This window comes from Halictus rubicundus, chromosome 9 (genome assembly GCF_050948215.1).
Source record: "Halictus rubicundus isolate RS-2024b chromosome 9, iyHalRubi1_principal, whole genome shotgun sequence".
Lineage (NCBI taxonomy): Eukaryota > Metazoa > Arthropoda > Insecta > Hymenoptera > Halictidae > Halictus > Halictus rubicundus.
The window spans coordinates 11,028,156-11,049,742 of NC_135157.1; the positions used below are offsets into that span (position 1 = coordinate 11,028,156).

At 42.3% G+C, this 21,587-nt stretch overlaps 1 protein-coding gene across 3 annotated transcripts; it reads left to right on the plus strand.

Annotated features, from left to right (window-relative positions):
* Positions 1-62: 62 nt before the first annotated feature.
* Positions 63-21,559, plus strand: LOC143357293 (uncharacterized). Of its 3 annotated transcripts, XM_076793682.1 has the most exons (10): positions 63-1,284; positions 1,552-2,144; positions 2,221-2,550; positions 2,623-2,691; positions 2,883-3,438; positions 3,513-3,792; positions 3,880-4,065; positions 4,150-5,831; positions 17,953-18,079; positions 21,545-21,559. In XM_076793682.1, exons 1-8 carry the CDS (start codon positions 1,128-1,130, stop codon positions 5,795-5,797), a joined length of 3,819 nt encoding a protein of 1,272 aa, XP_076649797.1. In that variant the 5' UTR covers positions 63-1,127; the 3' UTR covers positions 5,798-5,831; positions 17,953-18,079; positions 21,545-21,559. The 3 variants fall into 3 exon arrangements, with proteins under 3 accessions (XP_076649797.1, XP_076649798.1, XP_076649799.1); XM_076793683.1 differs by lacking the exons at positions 17,953-18,079; positions 21,545-21,559 and having other exon boundaries at positions 3,534-3,792; positions 4,150-5,797; XM_076793684.1 differs by lacking the exons at positions 17,953-18,079; positions 21,545-21,559 and having other exon boundaries at positions 1,178-1,284; positions 1,496-2,144; positions 4,150-5,797.
* The last annotated feature ends 28 nt before the right edge of the window (positions 21,560-21,587 follow it).

Sequence of the window (21,587 nt, forward strand, 5' to 3'; positions counted from 1 at the left end):
CTTTGTTGATTCCATGAACTGTGTCGCAGACACGCATCGCGTCCTCACTGCGCAGACTCTATTACCAACCGCCTACTCAGCGCGGTAAACCTCAGGACTATTTGAACTTTAAATAAATAATGGAATTTATTATCGAGTGAAACTTATAAACGTGGAAATGCATAAACGTTATCGACGTAATAAGGACAGAGATTTGATCGAACATTGAAACCACCATATTCAATTACGAATTTGTAAACAGTAACAAATATGGAAGATTTGAAAAATCTATTCTTTCAAAACGTACAGACAAACACATAGATGAAATATTTAATATTTTTACAATCTCGTATCTCCTTATTGCTAATCTTTACTTCAGCCTTTGTTTAGTCGGCAACAAAACGTCAAATGTTAACATAAGTATTCTTATATTTGAGGTATTTACTTACGCATGAAATGGTTGAAATAAAAATCTTGCTTCAAGTATAATATGTCGCTTGTTGGAATATTTAACGAGAACGTTTGCGAGGGGTGCATGCGACATTTATACGGGGCTATTCTTTCTGAATTTCGTCGCGTGCTATATATACTAGAAAATCGCGCCGGCCATTGCGCGCTCGTGTTTTGGTTCTGAAAAGATGGCGGACTCTTGTTTTCAAGATCGGTCACACTGGATTACGATAGTTTTGAAATGCACTGGAAAAGTTGACATGTTGTAGATGTGATATTGTCGAGTGCATAAAAGCATTATTACGACGGATTTGCTTGCCGAATTGAGGAAGTTTCTTTAAGCGTTGTGAGTGACGCGAAAGCGGTGTCTTCAGCGTGCAGATCGTACGAACAACGATACGAGTGGTTTTCTTCAAAGATTTTTGTTGTTTTCTGTGCGAAACACTGTCCGAGAAGCTAGAGAACAATATCGTCGCCGACGAGAAAAATGGTTTGACTTCGACGGATGTTTACGATGTTCGAGATCCCGATGATTAGTGCACCAGCAACAGTTACTTGGTTAGGTTGATTGGCTAGGTAGATGTTGTATCTATGATACCTGAACAACGTTGCACGTGTTCCTCTCGGTGGTTCACGTTAAAACGTGACATTGCAACGAGTACATAGACAGTCTGTTAAATGTATTGTTCTAACTTATAATGGCGAACAGTGACTTTGATATGGAGCTCTTCGAGCGAAGGCTCCACACGCTGAAGGATTCGCAGGAGTCGATTCAGGGTCTCTCTTCCTGGTGTCTGGAAAGGCGACAACACCATAAAAAGATTGTTGCTACATGGTTGCAGGTTTTAAAGAAAGGTAGGCTCCGTAACGTTTCATAATCCGAGTTACTCTAAAATTATATGTATTTAGATGTATCAGATGTTCCTAACGTGATCTCAGTTCTTAGTCTACTAAATATCATAATTTTAAAATTATTTTTGGGATTACCCACTATAGTTTTAAGCGTCTATCGAAACAAAGTGTTTCTAATTGTTTATTGATTGTTTGCAATTTCATTAATGTACAGTTTACTCCATTGCTTTTAATGCAATGGATGATAATGTAATACGTTTTATATAACAGTGAAAGTTGAGCATCGTTTGACGCTCTTTTATCTGGCAAACGATGTTATTCAATACTCGAAGAGAAAAAATTTCGAGTTTGTGGAGTCGTGGGGGACAACTTTGCAACGTGCAACAACTATGGTCAGGGACGAAAAAGTGAAGCATCGTATACTGAGGATATTTAAAATATGGGATCAGCGACAAGTATACGACGAAGAGTTCCTCGCAGACTTGTCTGGATTAATTTCGGCAGCTCCAAAAAAGAAATTGGATCCACAACCAACAACAGCACCGGAAGACTTTCAAGCTGCTCTACTTATTTCTACTATGAGATCATGTGCTACATTGGAGCAAGCAACAGACGCAAGATTACGAGACTTAAGGGAAAGTAATATAGATGTAGAAAATGCGGAAGAACTATGCGCTTCTCTGAAAGACAGAAGAAGGGTCGAAGATGCTGAGAAGGAGGTCGATTTGGCAGTGAGAAATGTTGAAAATTATGTTCGTGCACTGGAAGCAGAGATTAGGGAAAGGACACAAGTGCTCGAATTACTAGAACAAGCAGATCAGTTTTATGAAACTCAGAGGGGTGAAGTTAAAATAGTTACCAATGTAAGTATGGAACGATACAAGTACTATTTTTTCAATTGGTCAGTATTATTCAATGTTCAATACTTTTTATGAACAGGCATACAGGAATTTTGGAAGCCGTGTAAAAAATTTAAAGAAAAAGTTGGACGAACTTTTACCAACTTTGATTTCTCCAATTCCCTCGCCAGACATCAATGCTCCATCTCCAAGTCCTGACAGCGATATAGATCTACCAGGAGACGAAAATCAGATTCAAAATCAATTGGGAATGATAGATGTGGCTCCACCATCTATGTATGGGTCATACTCGCACGAGTACGATCCTGTGCCTGTACCAGCTCCAGAATTAGGTCAAGGCAATGATTCCGGTGACTTCACCAATAATTTTTCGTCCTTTATAGGAGGAAATATGGATTTTGGTAGTATGGTAAGGATTCGTAGACAGAAATCTTATTATCGCATGGCGTTAGGGCCATTATGCACACTGTTCTTTTTACAGAGAAATATATTTAACGAAAGATCGTCAACGCCTACTGGAATATCACAGCAGTATAACGACTCTTTAGAGGTATATCTAATTTAGGGGTTAGTGGTTAGGTCATCTTGAGTGTGTTAGATTCGTAGTAATCTTTTGCAATTTTTTTGAAAACATAATGTGGGAAAATTTAAATATGTTTCTATTCAGTGTGGCCTAACTCTTTAAGTATAAAATATACCACGCTTTAAAACATTATTCAAACTTTACACGCTTTCTTTCAGGCTAAACCAATAGAAGTAATCAATATGAGGCCCTCCAAAAACGAAAGTACTAACGCGGACTTTAATATTTCTAGTTTCTTAAAGACTGTTCTTCCTTCTTCTGACGGAACACAAGATCCTGGTGGAATTCCAGGTCTCGGTCTAGATATTCCCGAGTCCCAAGTAGGTTCCCCCCAACGTACCAACTACATACATTCACCTGTATTAGGACAACATCCTGTAACCCCTGTGATCTCAAGAATGATGGGCAGTCAAAATACGCCCATGGGCGTGAATAATTGCCAAATGACCCACAGTACTCCACTGCCTGTTCGGAACTTGTCCGGCGAGTCGCATACCCCCTCCCCGTACTCCAGTCAAAACAGTCAGAGTAACATCACCGTACCCTTCGACGGCCCCACTAACAATAACACAGTCAACCCGTTACCGCCCCCTCCGTTACCTCCGCCGATATTTCTCGACGATGAAAATTGTTATAATAAGTTGCCACCAAAATTCCCCACGTGGACACCGCCGAACGAGTCTATCAAAGAATCATCCAAGTGGGAAGAAAAGGGTATGGGATTTTAGAACATAGAACATAACGCCAGAGAAGTTTGACCATAAAATAATTAATTTTTTATAACGTAGCGGGTTTCGCTATATCTTCAGGAAAGAATAGCATGAATCCAAGTTGGCCGGGTGAGTGTGATGAAAAAACGAAAGTTTGGATGGACGGTGAATCGGACAGATGGGATCCGAACAACGAGACCACGTGGGTTAACCCAGTAAGGGGAAAAAGCGAAATCCTGTCGGAAACGCCGGAATCACCGCCGATGTATGAGAAAGCTGGTTTCACAGACCCGGTAGAGTACGACGACCCTCAACCACAAGAATCTCTTCTGAGTACCACTGGGGATGTAGATCATAGGTGAAACATTTCGTAGTTAAACGGGATCGATTGATCTTCGAGACAACGTACGATTCGCGTATACATTACTAAAACACTTTTTTCTAGGGTGATACCGATACCGATGACGGTGGAGAATCAGCTGCCGTATCGATTGATGAAAGCGGCGGACGTCGACCACCGTAATTTGATCAGTCTAACAGGCAGTCCCGCGAATCACAATGTAAACGAGAGCTCGATGAGCACGATACCGAATAGCAGTAGCTTATGGTCTTCGGGCGATCAGGATTACCGGTAAGTGAACGGTATACACAGCTCTTATCAGCAGCGTGCAAAAGTAATTTTCTTAAACTGATATCTTCACAATGCAAATAGCAGGCAACACATGCAATCCGGTGATATCGTGGAAAGTGTTGACATGGAGATGTCCGACGACGAAACCGACAGTAAGCCGAAAGGGAGGGTGTTGGTGGACGTCAGGTCGCAGGACAGAGACATGCGAGTCGGTAATCCGCCGCCCTCCCAACACATGGACATGGACATGCGCATGATCCCGCTTCCCACCGGGCAAATGCCAGGTCCCCACGGGCCAATGATGCAGGACGTGCACATGCATTCGGGACCACCTCCGCCTCCTCCTCCGCCGCCACAGTTTCATCCAAACCAGGCACCGTTTCACCAGGACCAAGGAGACTTCCGTCACAATCCCTCGTCGGACTTTCGTCCGTCTCAGTCGAATTTCCATCAGAACAGGCCGCCGCCCGGCTTCCTGCAGAACCAGCAGGACTTCGGCCAACAAGAATTTCATCAGATGCACCAGTCACAGCCAGATTTTCCCCAGCAGGACTTCGAGTACCGGGATAATCACGGCTTGAGACCGAACCCGGAGTTCCACGGCGAGTCGCAGATGCGCGGCAGGTATTCGCAGCCGGCCGACCACCCGCACAGGGACATGTCGTTCCACCGGAACGACAGAGGTCGGGGCGGTCGTGGGTTCCCGCGGAATCGACGGGACAGGTACTCAGACGACCACAACAAGCAAAGAAGCCTGCTGAACAATCGAAAGCCACGGTCCATGGACCAGCACCATAGGTCGTCGCCGGAGATCCTACCGAACAATCGGTCTCTGATGCTCCAGCCGCCGGACACGGTCGTGATCCTTGACGAGGAGGGTATGCCGATAGGTCTTCCGGACGACAGGGACACCCTGGGAAATGAGGATCACGCGCTAGACCAGGACCAGGATGACAATCCTCAGTCTCTCTCGCAAGACCGTAGATCGTCTCACGGTACTCCGAACTCCCGCGACTTGGACCAGCCACCTTACGCAGGCGGATCGAGTCTCGTGCACGAGCACGAATCCGAGCTCGGGACCTCGGAGCCGGAGGATCAACTACCGTTGAACCAAGTGACGGTCGTGCCCGTGGCAGCGGACTCGAAGGACTCCCAGCTGAGTCAGTATGTGCCGATATCCGAGTACGAGGAGCACGTTGAATCGGAACCTGTAACGTCGGAAAAGCCCCGCGACAGCGAGTCGCCGGATACGGCCGGCCAGGAGATAAGTTTCAACGAGCAGCAGGCGCAGCACATGGACCAGCAGATGGAGGATCTGGCGAACAATGATCTGAAGCGACCGTCGACGAACGGCGGCTTCGACGACCAGGTCGACGAACACATCAACAAGAAACGGATGCTGTCGAACGGACCACAGACACCGACTGGATCCGACTCCGGTCTGAACGGACCGATACCCCAGGCGTCTGCGGAGTCTCATCCGGGCATCTACGACTTCGACGGTCCGTTAGGGCCTAACTTCCGGCCGCGTCTCGCCGGTCCCGTCCCGTTCCCTCCGTGGAGAGGCGGCCCACCCCGTGGCCGAGGGTTCCGTGGAGGACCCAGGGCTCCCTGGATGGACAGAGGGCCCCGTGGCCCAGCGATCGGCAACTTCATGCCGAGGGGGATGAAACGCGGCGGCCAGTTCAGGGGCAACGGGTTCAGGGGTCGGGGACGGGGCAACAACTGGTAGATCGTTGCCACCCGAGACACAGGACGAACACTTTGTAAGCCCACGCGTGTGTGAGAGAGAGACACTCGTCGTTTTTTCTATTTCTGTACATACGTTGTTGCGAGCCGTCGAACTCACCCCCTCCACCCCCACCCCCAAACGATATTTCGGTCTTTTGTGCCGTGTCTTTGGATCCTCTAAAGCGGGGATCCTTCCGTTGGAGATCGCCCGTCTTCGTCCTCCGGAAGGTGCTCGCGCTTCTGTGCGATTGATTCGCCTATATACATATATAAATAAACTATATAGTTACATAGATATATAAAAAAAGAGGATGTATCACACAGAAAACACGGAATGGAGCTCGAACTCACCAATACTACACACGTTCTCAGTTTAATAAGATCTAGCTGTGTATCGTCGGGGCGGGTCTCGCGCGGATCGACGAGATCATTGGATCGTCCTATGGACGCAGGAGCCGCCCCGACGATGACGGTCGCGTTTACCTTCTAGGATCGTAATGTAAGTCATTGAAAAGAACCTCTCGGTTTTAAGTGTAAAATGCGTTCACGAGTACGATCGAATATTTATCAGCTAGGATCTCGACGAAAGAGAATTCTCGTCCCGTCTTCGCGGAAACGAGTCAAGAACGAGAGAAGCAAGACGGCGGATGAGAATCGGAGAGAGGATCATTTTCGAGATCCGAGCGACGGTGGGCCAAGGCCGTTTGTCTCGCTTCTTCGTTCGTCTCCGCATACGAACACACGGATCTGCAGCATGTTTGACCGTCGAACGATCGTGTCCCCCGTCGTGGATTATAAGCAGGCGTGTCAATGAACCTTCAAGCTGTATTAATAAAAATGCAATGTTTATGTTCTGGTCCAGTTCGTACATTTCCCCTGTTTTTATTTATTTTTTTTTGCGATCGGGATTAGAGGAGCGGCAGAGCTCGAACGAATCGATCATGCTGTCCCGTCCTCGCCTCGAGGAGGGGAGAGTCGCATAACACTGTACCATTTTGTATTTTTGTTTCTGGTGTATACCCGAGAACCATAATGGCGTACGCGGTTCGGCCTAATCGTTTTCAGTTCCGTTTCTCGTTGCTGTGTTCCTTTTCACGTTCTATCGCATTATGTTCACGCGCGAACACCGCAGAGACCGCCGCTTTCGGTGCGCCGTGGAAGGAACTGCGCGCCGTCACTGCTAGATTGCGGATTTTACGCGCTTGTCACAAGAATGAGTAGCCGCAGAACAATAGAAAGATTATGAAAGACCGTCGGTATGTTACTCTCGACCTACCAAAGCAGTTCAACAAGGAACGAAATTCCTCTGTTTCTTGGAACGGACGCAGAACATTTTTATTTCGCACAAAGATCCGCAGTCGAGTTGCCCCACAGTCCTCGTGCCACTCTACAAATGGACGTTTTTATTTTCCTGTTAAAGTAGACACTAACTTCGTTTATGTACGTGTTTGTTTCTTAACGAACAGAGCGATGTAAGATTTGTTTTACCAGAAATGTTTGTAAAACAGAAAGTGTATCGTTGGTGATCGGTATAGAGGTAGCATTATTATTATCATCGTCTGTTAATAAATAAATATGTAACCGCACGAAGTTAGTGTCTGTTTTAACGACGAACGACGTGTTCGTGGAACGCGTGTACATGCGAGACTGGACACGAGAGTACAATCGAGTCAGGATTTCTTTTATTATTATGGATGTACCAGGATCTATTGCGTATTTTTTCATTCGCCTTTCTTTCCCAGCTGTTTCATTTTTTACGGGTCGAACGAACCGACGACGATTCGAAAGGGTTAAAGTTCTGTTTTATCGCGCTCGTGACATGGCGGAGCGGTGCCTCGAATACGCAATACTTTCTGGAATATATTTTATTATCACCGGACTAGCGGATTTTATGCATTTGTGAATAAAATGAAGACAATCCCGCGCGCAGTCTTTATTTTATTTCCAGTTCAGTGGGATCCTGGACGGAGTAAACAAGTTCTTTAAATGTCTGTTTGCGAAAATGGATCTCTAAAACTGAAATTAATTTTGTTCTGTTGAGAATTTTATTCAATTACCGTCCAGGTAAATGTTACGAATGCAGATGATCCACGACCTAGTAGATGATCACTGTCATCGGCAGTTTCCGAAGCGTCCATTGTGTTTCGAGCGGGATTTCGTTTGTTTCTTCTTTTTCGAAAGCGAACGAACCATTGTCAGCCGGATTGTACGGACGCGTACTGTTAGCGGGCGCGCGAGAAATTAGCGTATAGCAAGCTCAATCCTTGGAAACTGAACGATTGTTTAATAAAACATTGCAATCCACCGAGGACCCCTGACAACACTCGATCGACGGACCGATCTCGCACGATGTACACCTAATTCCGCGCAAATCATTCGACTTGAACACGCCTGCCGGATTGTCACTCACGCAAATTGTACTTTTGCCATCCCAAATCAGTGTTTATGCTTTTATAATTCCCCACGATCCATCGAAACGCATTAGAATTATTATTATCGGAGGAAGCACGATTTCAATTTTTATTTAGGTCTTGCACCAACCTCGTTTGCTTTCCATCGGCGCTTCGATTGCCGCATAAAATCGAGCAAATATTTTCCTACAGTTTTGCATGTATACACAATCAATATTAAACTACCAGTGCAGTCACATTAGCAATACTGCGGCAGTCAAAGCTTTAATAATTTTGATCAGGGAGTGAAGTAAGAGTCACAACGATTTATTTTGATTTTCGCTAAAAATAGAAGTCGTAGAAATTTATTTCACTTTTTTCGTTGGACCGGGCGTTAGATAATCGTGCATTTTATAAAGGCATAAAGTCCGCTTGTCGACGACAAATATTTTATTCGTTTCGTTTCTTTTGTCAAGTTTACCGATAATTTAGTCGATTCAGCGGGTTGTCCCGTCATTTGGCAACGCAGAGTCTTTGAACGCTTTTTTGCGCTTGGCAGAGCAATTCTCGCGATCACTGACAAAATAATCGGAAAAAATGCCGTAATTTCGGGCTATAGATATTTCCTGTTTTCCATCGACGAAAATTATTTAAATGTACCGCGCTCGACGATATGTTCAGGAAAAATCGAATACGTTCATTTCAGGATTAGCGTAAAATTTGAGAAACTGAGGAAAATTTTGAGCGTCCACCGTATCTAGGAATTTATAATCGCTACTCAGGATGACTTCCGGTTTTGCGGCTACGATCCTTGTGAATCGCGTATTGTACATTATACAGAATTATACAAAAATTGCAACGTTCAGCCGAACAAAATGGAGCATATTTTCTCGTGTGTAGAACGGATGAAAATCTGCGATTGCGACCGTAAAACCTGCCCGTTTAATTGTATCGATTGTGTAACAGCCGTTTAAGATCGAGTGGTCATGCCACTTGCACGAATACACACCGCTTCGAACTAGTTTCGTTACTTTTTCCCTGGCGTTGCAATTTTTTGTTTTGCACAACGGCACGCCACGTTATGCTTTGTGTTATTTATTAAGTCTGTGCCTTGTCGGCTGCTCCCATGTACGCGGCTAACTATGCAAAACCATCGGTAGACTCCCGCTTAACAGATCGTTATCGGGTTTGACGAATAGTGTCGTTCACCGCTTGTACGTTCAATTGAAAATTGTACATATCGCTCGTAAATGTTCATCAACACGTTGACTCACGAGAACTGTGAAAATCCTACAAGGTCCGGGTCGAGGTCAAAGTAATTTTATTAAAAGCAAAAAATCGATTTGTAAACTCTTTCGATTCTCTTGCGTGTCGCGATCCTAATCGAATGCAAAAATAATTGCTGCATAGAAAGTAACTGCGTGTACTACCGTCTTATTAGTGGAATAAACAGTGCCTACAGCTAGAAAAAAAAATTGTTAGAATCTGTAAAAGCAAGATTATCTTAACCCTGAAGTGGTACACTGTTTCCTCAGAAGTACTACACCACTTTCTAAAGCTTCACTCAACATTTTTGAAATTTATTAAAAGACGGGTGTATAGTTAGAGATTGTAAAACCCGAACGTTTAAAATTTCATGTTTACAATTCTCTTGCAAAGCTGAAATATCTTAGAATTCAGAATTGTTTATAATGGGCAGCAGTCAACGTGTTGACCATTTACCTAGTGAAAAATGTTGGCCCAGGTGTCAAAATATTGGGGTAAATCTTGAGGGAAGAACAATTGGCTGGAACAGCCTTGAAAGCTGGATTAGAGGTAGTCTAACGCCATAATCCTGAGCGGGGGTTGTTGAATATTGATTGCGAAGTCGCGAGTTTCTGGGTTGACCTAATAGCTTTTCCGTTTTCGAAGCATCCGGGTTTGTGGACGATCCTGTATCGACGACCATGCGTCCGCGTATCGTGCAGACTATCGAGAATGTCTCGGCTAGCGGTTATGGCGACGAGAACCAGCGAACCCATCGGCGTGCGGAATCGCCACGCGAAACCTGCGTGCGGTCGTATCGATTTTGCACGGCGACACGTTGTATGCGTGATTTAAGGCGGGCAGCCGTTCGCATGCGATATCTTGGCGAAACGATTTCTCGGGGAAAATGGCCAGAACGGAGCCGCGCACGAACGGCCGCTCTCACGTCAGCGTGAGTTCCCGCGTCGTTTCGCGAAAATTGGAATTTTGGCGACAACTATTCGATCGAACGAGTGAACGCGATCGTTACAGCAATCGTAAACTGCTTGTAGAAAACACTGGTCCAAAGTTCAAATATTTTTAAAAAAAGGAACAACTTCAATTTCATGGTTCTGTCCGATTTTTTGAATGTAATTTTGTAATGTCATTATATGTTAATTAGACTTTTTGTATGTGTTCCATAGCTATTTCGCAAATTGTAGAAAGTAACCTGTTATGGATAAATGGATACTGTACTTAACACATTCATTTCTGACGCAGTTGCTGGACGAATTCGCAAGGTGACGTTATTTTATACGTTGTTTATTATAACGTATCTGAACATAATTAAGAGTTTACAGAAGAAACTCGTGCTAAAATTCTATACCACAGTATTAACGTTGGTACGGGGAACATGTTCCAATTGAGATGTTTATTGGGAACTTCCGGTGTTTTCTACAGGGTGTCTTTGATTATTCGCACACGTGTCGAAAGTACAGGATGATTCATCAGGGGGATAAAACAGAGGATCCTATTCGACTTTGATTTGTTGAAACGTTCGTTCATCTAACGATCTTGCTTTTCTTCTCGAAGAAGAGAATGCGAGTCGAGCTTTTATCGTTGACGATGTTGATGCAACTGAATGCACGTCGTGAAACGACAGTCATGAAATGATAGACTGCGATATCTTTTATTTTAGCTCGCGAAGATTGTAAGCGACTATTGTGTAACTGAGCGGTGGTGTATGTTAGAGAAATAGAATAGAAGAGTTGTCGATTCGTTGGAAGGAACTATGATAATAAATATTCTCGCTCCGTTTTCTTTAGATAGTCTCTATCTGATAGAGTATCGTTCGATCTGGACGCGAAAGTGATTCGACACCGAGGCAGTCATTTTCTCCGACACGATCGCACACTTCGAACGTGTACACCGCGTTCTCCCATTCTGTATACTGCAAATAAAACGAAGATTACTTCCTTCTGTCTCTCGATCATGTTACTCAAACGATGACTCTTGCATTCTACTTCTTTCACTGTCGGCGACGCACGCGTTTTGTGTTTGCCACCGCGACTATAAGTTTTATTAGAGATGTTTAATTAATCGACGACCCGGTCGACGAGTCCATCGAATAATTTTCGACGCAGCTGACGTTGGACTGTCCCATAAACAGTATCGCTTGCACAGTTCGTTTCGAACAGAAAGAAATCATTTTTTTGTTCCTCCTTCGATAGATAGTATTTCCCACCTTGTTATAAATATTTTATTTCGAACTTTATGTCAGATAGGGCTGTTCGAACAATACGCACAGCTTGCAACAATTCAAAGATGTAGTTTCCCTGCCATAATTAATTTTATTACTGCCATGAGCCTACCAATGCAACTACGAGTATTCTGTCCGAGCAAAAATCGAATAAAATGAACGACATAAGATTGTTAAATGAGTAATAAATGATGGACTATTTGTGCAATAGTGCAGCCGATGTTGCTTATGGGATATCACAGTGTGAACTTTTCTGGAAAATATTTTGTAGGAAAATCGACGCGCGAATCAAGCAATCGTGCGCAAAACACGTGGCCGGTTCAGTGTTAACGATAGAAGGAAATATTTTTGCGAATGTGTAAATATTCTTGGCTCTCGATCACCGCGAAGCCGATGTGCAATTTGTCACGCGATAGAACGCGCTCGAAACTCGGAGGATCCTCGAGGAATGTGATTTCATGCGAAGAAATGGCGACAGAGTGAATGTTATTTGCGTACAATTTTGCTCTTTACTGATTTTGGACGTCGACTGATATTTAGTTGGACAGTTCTCAGTTTCGCGATTTATTTTCGATGCTGAAGGTAACGGCCGATTGAAAAGAGCTAGTATTCGACTTCAGTGAAGTTAATTTTATCCGCGAAGCACACGCAGCATGGCGATTAGGTTCGCCTGCGCGCGTGAATTGGCAGCGATTCCATTCTTTCAAGTCAGCGACTCGTCCAGCGAATTGTGGCCTGACGATCGAGTAGCCTTTAGCGTTAATTATCTGTAATTGTAACTAGACTGTGACCGTATCGAGCTTTGTTTTTCTTTTTTTTTTTTTTAAAGTTCATTTTGTAAAAATGATCAGCGCGCGGAAGCGGGGTCCGTTCTCGAAATATTAGGTTGTTGCGTTTGACTATTCGACTTGTGCTTCTAGAAATCAGATCTCCTGGCAGATGTCGCAAATGTTTATATATACATATATATCTATATACGTATAGTAAAATAATGCGTGCACTGTACCGTCTCTAAGACACGATTTGTAGTGACAATAAAATCGATTCGGAGCTGTACACAACTAATAAAAAGAATGCCGGATTGGCGCCGGAGTTAGACGCGATCGGTGAAACTTGCAATCTTCGCGATATATACTTTATTCGATCTTCCGATGAAGTCTGGGAAGTTCGGCGAAGCGATCGATCAGTGAAAGGAAACCTAACTAACCCGCAAAGGTCAGAGAAACTATCACTCTTCGTTTCTCTATTTGTTTTCTCGTTCAGAATCGCCGACTGAGTCGCTCCGCCATATCAGTCATGAGAAAGTTACAAATCGGATTACATGTTCAGTCATCGTTTCAAATCGACCCAAGCATATTTTCTCGCGTTAAACGCGTCTCGTGACGACCTTTCATTCTTTCCGAGTCGGGATTTCCTTCCAAGTTTTGTCACTCGACCGATCTCTTTCTCTTCTGACGAGAAACAATTTTCACGCGTTTTTAGTAAGGTATACTGAAACAATACTCACTGCACACATTTTTCAGTCTGTAACGAAGGTAGACTTTGAACCTGGAGGTATCAATTTTGTTTAACCCTCCGTATGTTATGCCGGAGTCATTCATATCGGTGTGAGGGTTAAAGAAGTATCTCAGAAAATATGCAAATGGAGAATGGTGTGCGTAGAAAAATTTGCAAAAAATTCTACAAGATTTTAAGCAATTCTGAAAATACTTCTTGCCAAGCATTGGAAGATTATTTTCTAATTTAAATGAAGTGTTGATAATTTCTGAAGTAAATCGCTCGATACGCTTTTCTTTAGGTTCAAGGACTATTATCCACCCTTCAAAGGAAAACACTGCAGAAATAAAAAACCTATATTTTTATCCCTGCATTACATGAAAGGTGCATTGAGGGAGTGTTCCCATTTGGCGACGTCAATTTTACACAATTTATGAGATAAAAAATGGTTAAATGACAATTGTTAATGTGAATTTTCTTTTGCTTCTTTTTGAACATTTTTAGAAAAATCCCAGTATTTCCCTCGTATCGCCTTAGGTTTTCATTCTTGAAGAAAGCATTTGCAAAATTAATAACTTACGGATCCCCCCCAATTTCGCCATTGTGTCAATTTCACATAAGAGAACAGCTGTAAGACTGAGGGACAGACAAGGGTTAGAATTGACGTGTCTACCGCTGTCCCCTAACCGCAGGACAGAGGACGATGCAAAAATTAAAAAATGAAGAGGGAGAGAACGGTGACAAAATGCGCAACAACCTAATATTTTTTGGTCAGTTGTTTGGTTGGTTCGGTGCCAGGGGGGAGAGATCGCTCGTTAGGGACCCTGTAGCATAAGCCCGGGAGCGTAAGCAGCATAAGAAACCCGCGTCTGGAAAAGTGCAACGCGAAAGGGAATGGGAGAGAGTTAATGCGTGCGATGCACGCCACGGCCACCCGCGTCGTTCGAGTTCCGTTCGAACGATTTTATCGCGGCTTAGGGGAGCGAGTATGGTCGCCACGCGTCGACGTTCAACTCGGAGGGCCGCGGAAGATCGATCGATTCGGATTGATCCCAAGCGCGAAGTGCCTTCACTCGAGGAAACAGGAAACAAATCTTTTGCTTGCTGCCTCGACTTCCGGTGTCGCCGACTTCCGCTATCTCCTCTCGTCAAGTTCTCTTGAACTTTTCAGACTGACGATGAAAAAACGAGGAAACTCCAAATCAGGAAATTCTGAAAATTATTTGAACTTTTTTCGCGATGTCTTTCAGTCTGGCTATTCATTTTTTTAAAAAACTCATTCGTTCTACGAAGAAAGTGTTCAAACATAAAAGATGCATCGTGTGTAGATCTACAAATTTCGTCTCACTCATTTTTTTATACGATCAATAATTAAGAATATAATCGAGAAAATATGACGGTATCGCCACTGAATTATGTTTCTTGAGTGTCAGGGAACAGTTTTTTCCGATGTCCGATCTAGATCAAATTTTTCGTGGATTATTTATTTAATAATTAGGATGTTGACACTTAATGTGCTGATTTTAAGAGACTTTTACAAGTATTTTTCATTTTATACGTCGAGGTTATCAGACACCGGAAGTTGATGGAATCCCACGGCAGTTAGCAACTTAGCAAATGTTGCTTTCGATTTTTCATCACATAGTGACCGTTTATTAATTTCCTCGAAATTGTAGATTTCCCGTTTGTTAAAACGACTAATTTGTTAGTAGTACAGTGTCAGTCTATGCTCTCGTCGTTTCGAAGGAAAGAGAAGAAACAAAAATGGCGGACGTGCATAATACGGGAGAGAACGTTTCCCCGTAGCGTCTTTTTTTTTCTTTTCTCTTATTTTTTCACACAGTATTCGAGAACTTCCGATACGTTGCACGAAGGCAATCGATCTGAAGTTCTATTAATAAGTCAGACACGATTATACCGGACGATAATCTCGCGCAAAAGCAGGCCATTATTTAGTTATTTAATAATAGATCGTCGATGAGTTTTATATTCCCGCGTGAAACCGAACTCCTGCATACCGTGTATGCTGACTACGATGTATATGTATATATATATATTTTGTACGTTATACAACGAACGATGTGAACGATTGTCGGCCCCCTGCGAGATCTTCATTTCGTTTGTTACGTTCCCGCGTGGGGAATGTATTTATAAGTGTGTCAGATTATGAATATAATGTATATATTATATATTATATTTGTACGTGTGTACATATGTATGTTTTGAAACGAGATACTTAAAGAGATCGAAGTTCGATGAAATATATATGAATATATGTATATAAGTATCGATGTTTCTATTGTAATTGTTCAATCATCGTCGAGAAAAATCGTTATCGTCTTCATCTCCGTGATCGAATTCATTTTCTCAGATTCGACAGGTTGTTACGCAATAGTTCAGAATATCTATACCGGATTCAAAGTAAAAAAGCAGAGAATAAAATTTATGCGAACACCTAAACGCATCCTTAAACGGCATTTCCGGTTGCTTCGTCTGTTACGCAATTGGCAGGGTTAAATGCGAAGGGGTGAAAACTCTTTGTCTTTTCCAAAAAGACTTCCACGAAAAGAAATCTCAGATTTTTAAATCGATCATCGGAAATCAACCTTTTTATCTAATGACAACGTCCTTTGCATTTATTTTTGAATTTATTTTCCTCGATTTTAGATTCTTTTTCTTTAGTTTGCTCAAATTTCAACTATAATGAAAAGTGGTTGTTTTTCCTTAACTTCTTTTTTAGCTTACCATATTTTAATTTTTTATTTTGGTTCATCAGCTTCCTTCAATTTCGACTATAATAAGAAAAAAAACATTTGTGCAGTCTGAACTGAATAGTTTCTGTGTTCCGTTAATTAATTTTATCGATCACCCCTTTGCAATTAACTCAGTCGATCGAACGAATTCAACCCTGTTTTCTGTGATTTTTGTTAAGGGGGAGGCAGCCCCGGTTGTTGAATCGTGTATAAATCATTGAAAGCAAATCAGAACTATATCTTGTCTCGTTATTGCACCAAAAATGGCACATCCTAGACTCGCGACGCCATCTTTGGGAAGGGGATGCGGAGGTTTCGAGATTCTGGATTTTCAGGATCTATTCGTTGAGCACAGCGGTGTCTGCCGCGAAATTAAACGTCGCGGTGTGATTAAATACAACGGGTGCTGTCCGTTAATCACGTCGCGTCGCGTCGCGTCTGATGTTACGACAATCAGCCATTATTATGTCATAATTGGCCTACGTCCGCGTGGCCGGGTTCCAACCGTGTTTGCCAACGTTTGGAAATGTCGCGAGTCTCGTCTGATCCCTCTAAAGGGTTTACGACCGCGACAAAGACTCGGGATAACGATTTTTCACGGAACTTTCCAGCCGCGACGGCTTTAGTACGTAATCGTAAGTCGCAGAGTGCGCTGACTCACGGAACTGCCATCGTCGTCGGTAATTCAGGACCAATCTCCGCAATATGTTTCGAAATTCGCGAATCTTTCGGCAAGAGTATTCTTCTTGTCTATGTTCTTTGAATCTTCTCCGATTCGTGCACAATTTTCTATTTTCATTAACTGTTCTATGTCTGTATTACTGTGCAATCGTTAGACTGCGAGTTTTATGCACTTAGGTATACCTTTATATTTTCATTCAAACGTTAGACTGTGAATTTTATGCATTTAAGTACATCTTGAAGATATATTGTCATGTTTTTAGACACATAGCAACGATTTAAAATATTTTTACCAATTTCATAAAGAAATATGTATATAATGAGAAATAGAATAATATTGTCTTTGCTTAGCAGTGCTCATGTTCCTAATCAGATAAGTGATACAAGTCCGTTAGCTATCAGACGGCAGTAGTATGTACCTGATCCTGACCGGACAGAAGATATAAGTATGCTTATGGTTGGCCAGTAGTAGAATTTCCCAGGCTCTGATCAGACACAAACGTAACAACTCGTTTAGACTAGCCAGGAAACAGTATGTTTCTGTGATCAGACAAGACATTCATACTGGTTAGGTATCAGTAGAATACATCTGACCTCGATCAGACAAAAGATATAATTCTACATTCTACATACATGTAACAGTAGTTATCGGACAAGTGATACAAGTCCGCTTATGATCAGACAGTGGAACGCTCCTATCTTTGATCAAACAAGTGATACGAGTTTTGTAATGATCAATCAGCAGTAAAACGCTTTTGCCTTCGATCATACAGGTGATATGAGTTCATCTGTAGTCGGACAGTAGTAAGATGCTCCTGTCCTTGATCAGACAAGTGACACGAGAACGTGCATGGTCAGACACTGGTCGTAAAAGAAAAGACGAGTGTGAGTCCAATAGCAATAACTGGACAGTGAATTTTTATGCAAAATAATAATTGGCTGGCTCAGTTATAAGACGCGGAAGCTAAATAAATTCCTTTATTTAATATTTTTAATACAGTAAAAATAATACAACTATGCTTCTAAATTCTTTTAATGTTTTTACAGTTGTGCAAACCTACTAGTAATTTTGTATCCTAAGCGAATAAAATCCATAGTCTAATGGCAACAGACAGATTTCCGGATCTTAATCCACTAATCAAAATTTTTTAAAATACTAGTTTCATTTATAATTTATCTGTCTAAAAATTGATCTATTTAAAAATGTAATCTGTACAAACATCTGCAGTCTAACAATTACTTTAGTATTATCGATTGTTCTATGACATTACGTTCCGCAAATTGACCGTGCATGTGATAAATATCGAAAGTTCTGTCGCATAATTGTACCATTCTTTTTTCTTTTTTACAGTATCCTAGGATCGAAAGGACATTAATCAGTCGACGCAGGCGTGTCCTTTCGTGACGTGCTCTGAAGGACGACTTTTGACGGCCCAGGGGAAATCGAGACTGCTACAGATGGCGGTGAACAGGTAAACGTACAAATATTTTCACTGCAAACACGATACATACACCCGTCTGCAATAAAAATAAATCGAGCACACAGACAGTCATTGAAACTCGTCTCTATCGCGAACGCAACAACAACGGACCGTTTCTCTCTAAAATGGCGGTCAGGCGTCGTGTAAATATTGTTCCATCCATCGGACTTATTTTCTCACCGTCAATTAGCATTACAGATTGTATCGCGAATTACGTGGGGAGGGGGGCGCGGTTCGTGTACACGTGGCACGCAATTCTTGAAACGCTTTCCGTCGTGTATCAATTATGGGGACGTTGTTATACTTGCGGGACGTACAAATGCTTCGGGACCATTGTATTTCATTACCGAGTAATTGCTGGCGCTTGAACATTCTTCCTGTCGCTATTAATCTTTTTGTAATGTCGATTTTGTTCGTTTCCCTCGTGTCTGTCGTGTGACTAAATATAATGATACAATGAGTTCGTTCATTAATGAATTAACAGCAACACTCACAATATTTTTATACGTGCGTTATAGTACATATTGCTGTAATATTTCTAATATTTTGTGTGTTAAGTCCGCTTTCTGTTAAAATGGTTTTATGCTTAAGGACGATGAAAGACAGATGCTTTGACCCACGTTCATCTAATCCTCGGAATGTAGATTTACAATGGACAGAGAATTTTCATTTCCCGGAGTGAATTTTCAAAAGAAGGGTTACGAAAGAAACCATAAAGCGAGGGGTCAAGTTTGAATTTTGAAGGTGGTGTACCGGGATTCTTTAGGAGACAAAGAAGTTGCAGGAGGCTTCGGAGCGCAGACATCGTTGATAAAGAAGCTTTTCAGACAGGAGGTTACGCGAAATAAAAACCGTCTGTGTATTATTTTAGCTCGCGCCGCCCTCTTCAGCCGAGTGTTTGAAGTAGGGGATCCGAACGGAGTAAGGAGAATAAGACGATTTTAAGCGGACAGTAGATATCATCGGGCACTAAGAAAACCAGCCTACGAAATTAATGGACTTCCGTGGCCGACCGTTGAACCGGAGAATTAAATATCTCTTGACTAAATTATTTCTTCATCCCAGAATCTCACGGCATTGCTCATTGAAAAATTGGAGCACCACTGGCAGCGCAAGGATTGCGTGCAAACGTCGAGGTGTGGTACGAGCGTTAATTAAGTTAATGCGTTTTTATTAATTAACACAAATCCTCGCAGAGAGTCTGCCAACGCCAGCGCCGACACGATACGTTACACAGCTTTCATTTCCATGTACAAGCTGTTGAAAAACGTCAAACTTCAACAACGGCAAATACACATCAAAACCTACAAAAAAAAAAAAAATATGACATATACAAAAATAATTTCTTTCGATGTTATAGATTCTTGTAATTATTATGTATGGTATAATAATTCTTTTTAAAGGGTATAGTCGGATTATGGTCAAAAGTGCCCCCAAACCAAATTGATTTTTGGTCGCACCATTCGATAGGGCTGCCAAAGAAAACCCTCTGTGCCAAGTTTCAAGTCTGCACCCCTACCACAAGGGTAGTTATAGGGAGAGCACGGTTTAAAGAATTATGCTGTATTTCTCCTGTTCTGCTCTTCAAAAGATTACGAAAAAATTCACGAACATTCTACCTAATAGCACACATGCCAGTGAATTATATCAGAATTTTTGGTTGTAAAATCGATTTTGAAAAAATCCGGAAAATATGCCGATTTTATATTGAAGTTTTCGGAGTATCAAGTTTATATTATGTTAGTTGTATCTTGTTGTGATTTAGATTCACTCGATTGTTATTCACGGCGCACAGTTCTCGTTTTTACTTTTCGGAGCAGACATTCTTGAAAAGCTTTTACAATCAGGAGTGCTTGTGATGCCTCGTACGTGGGAAGTTCGCGGTAAAATCGTGTGTATTTTACCCTCGCGTGCATCCCACTGTATTGGAGGGCTTATTCAGACCGAAAACGTGCTGAAACATGCCACTAAATAGACACAGTATGTCTCGTAACCGTTGGCACAAGAGGCAGCATGATGATTCCACGTGAAAAATATAAGCCAAGAACGTGAACGAAATTGACTTAGCTCTGACACTCAGGTTCCGCGTAAAAATAGTTTCACGAAAGTTAGATATAAAATTTTAGACAATCTAAAAATAATTGCGAGAAATTAATTTTCTCAATTAATTTTAGAATAAATCGCAACTGATCTCTCCAAGCATTTAACATTGAACTTTCGCATCATTGGCGGCATTATTAACTCGGATTTTCGCAAAACCCCAGCACGGAAGTTTCTTGTAATATGTATCCAATTACAATAATTAAAGTTCTAGGAGGATCAACTCGATAGGAATTATCAGAGTAATAGCTTACGGGGAACGTTCCCAGTTGAGTGAGACTGAGTAAACGAATGAATTTCATGCGCCCGATCCGCCGAGGGTAAATTGACCTAAAGGTATACGGGGATTAGGTGGATATAGCGGTAAAGGTTCTCGAGGAGACCTTTCCCCTATGCGATGCTTATCCGTGATTCTTCGTCTCCCCACCCTTTCTTCTTCGGCCATCTGGCTCTGTAACACCGTCAACCGCTCCAACCCCGGAAGCGTGAAAATTTCGAAAGATATTATACTCCCCTCCAAGGCCAACGTTGGCGCCGTTTTGTCGTCCGCCGACGTCGTCGAGACTACGTGCATGTGCATAGTGATAGCATCGATCCTCCCTCTCCGTCTCTATTTCTCTCACAATCTCCTCTTTTGGCATTCAACAATCCTCTGCGTGCTTGCGTTAACGTCAACTTGTTGATAGCAGGCAGTCCTAAATATGATAAACTGATTAACCCTCTTATCTCACTGTACCCTCGCCGATTTTCTCAACATAAAATTCAACTTTTCTCAGTAAAATGTCGCTTGTCGAGTTCCTTCGTTATCTGTACAGTATAACGGTGTAACAACGTCGTATAACAACTGTTTATGAAGACTGTATACACAGGGTGTCCCAGTATTGATGGTAGAACCGTGGACCACGCGAGAAAATAAGTCGAAAATACGGAATCAATTTATTTCGTTTGAGGGTTTGTTTTCGAGAAAGTGAAGATCCGTCAAGTTGGCGCGCCTAGCATTTGTAAGAAGTAGAATCGGTAGGCCATGGTCAGACCCGTCAGACGTTTCCCATCCAACAGCCCGCGCGTTCGCCGAATTTTCAAACTCGGTTTTCTCGAATACAAAGCGTCAAGTAAAACAAAATTAATTAATTATTTTCTCGCGAAGAATCATCCCCTCCCCGGTTGTACCATCAAAACAGCCTGTACATTTGCTTAAAATTACATTCTAAGTCAACCAGCAAAGCCTTGTTTCGATAGCATGAAACATCCCTTACAAGAGTAGTTTTTTAAGGGTAGTTTCTCAACCTAACAAAAAGATAATACTAGAATCGTAATCCGCGACTCCAAAAGCCCTCGAAATTGTCCTGTTTACAAATGAAGATGTGTCAGTAAGAAGTATATGCCTTTAGCAGTTCAGTATGCG

Coding starts and splice junctions, on each gene's coding strand:
- LOC143357293 (XM_076793682.1), top strand. CDS start 1,128: ATGGCGAACAGTGACTTTGATATGGAGCTCTTCGAGCGAAGGCTCCAC. Junction 2,692..2,882: donor AGTATAACGACTCTTTAGAG/GTATATCTAATT, acceptor GCTTTCTTTCAG/GCTAAACCAATAGAAGTAAT. Junction 3,439..3,512: donor ATCCAAGTGGGAAGAAAAGG/GTATGGGATTTT, acceptor TTTATAACGTAG/CGGGTTTCGCTATATCTTCA.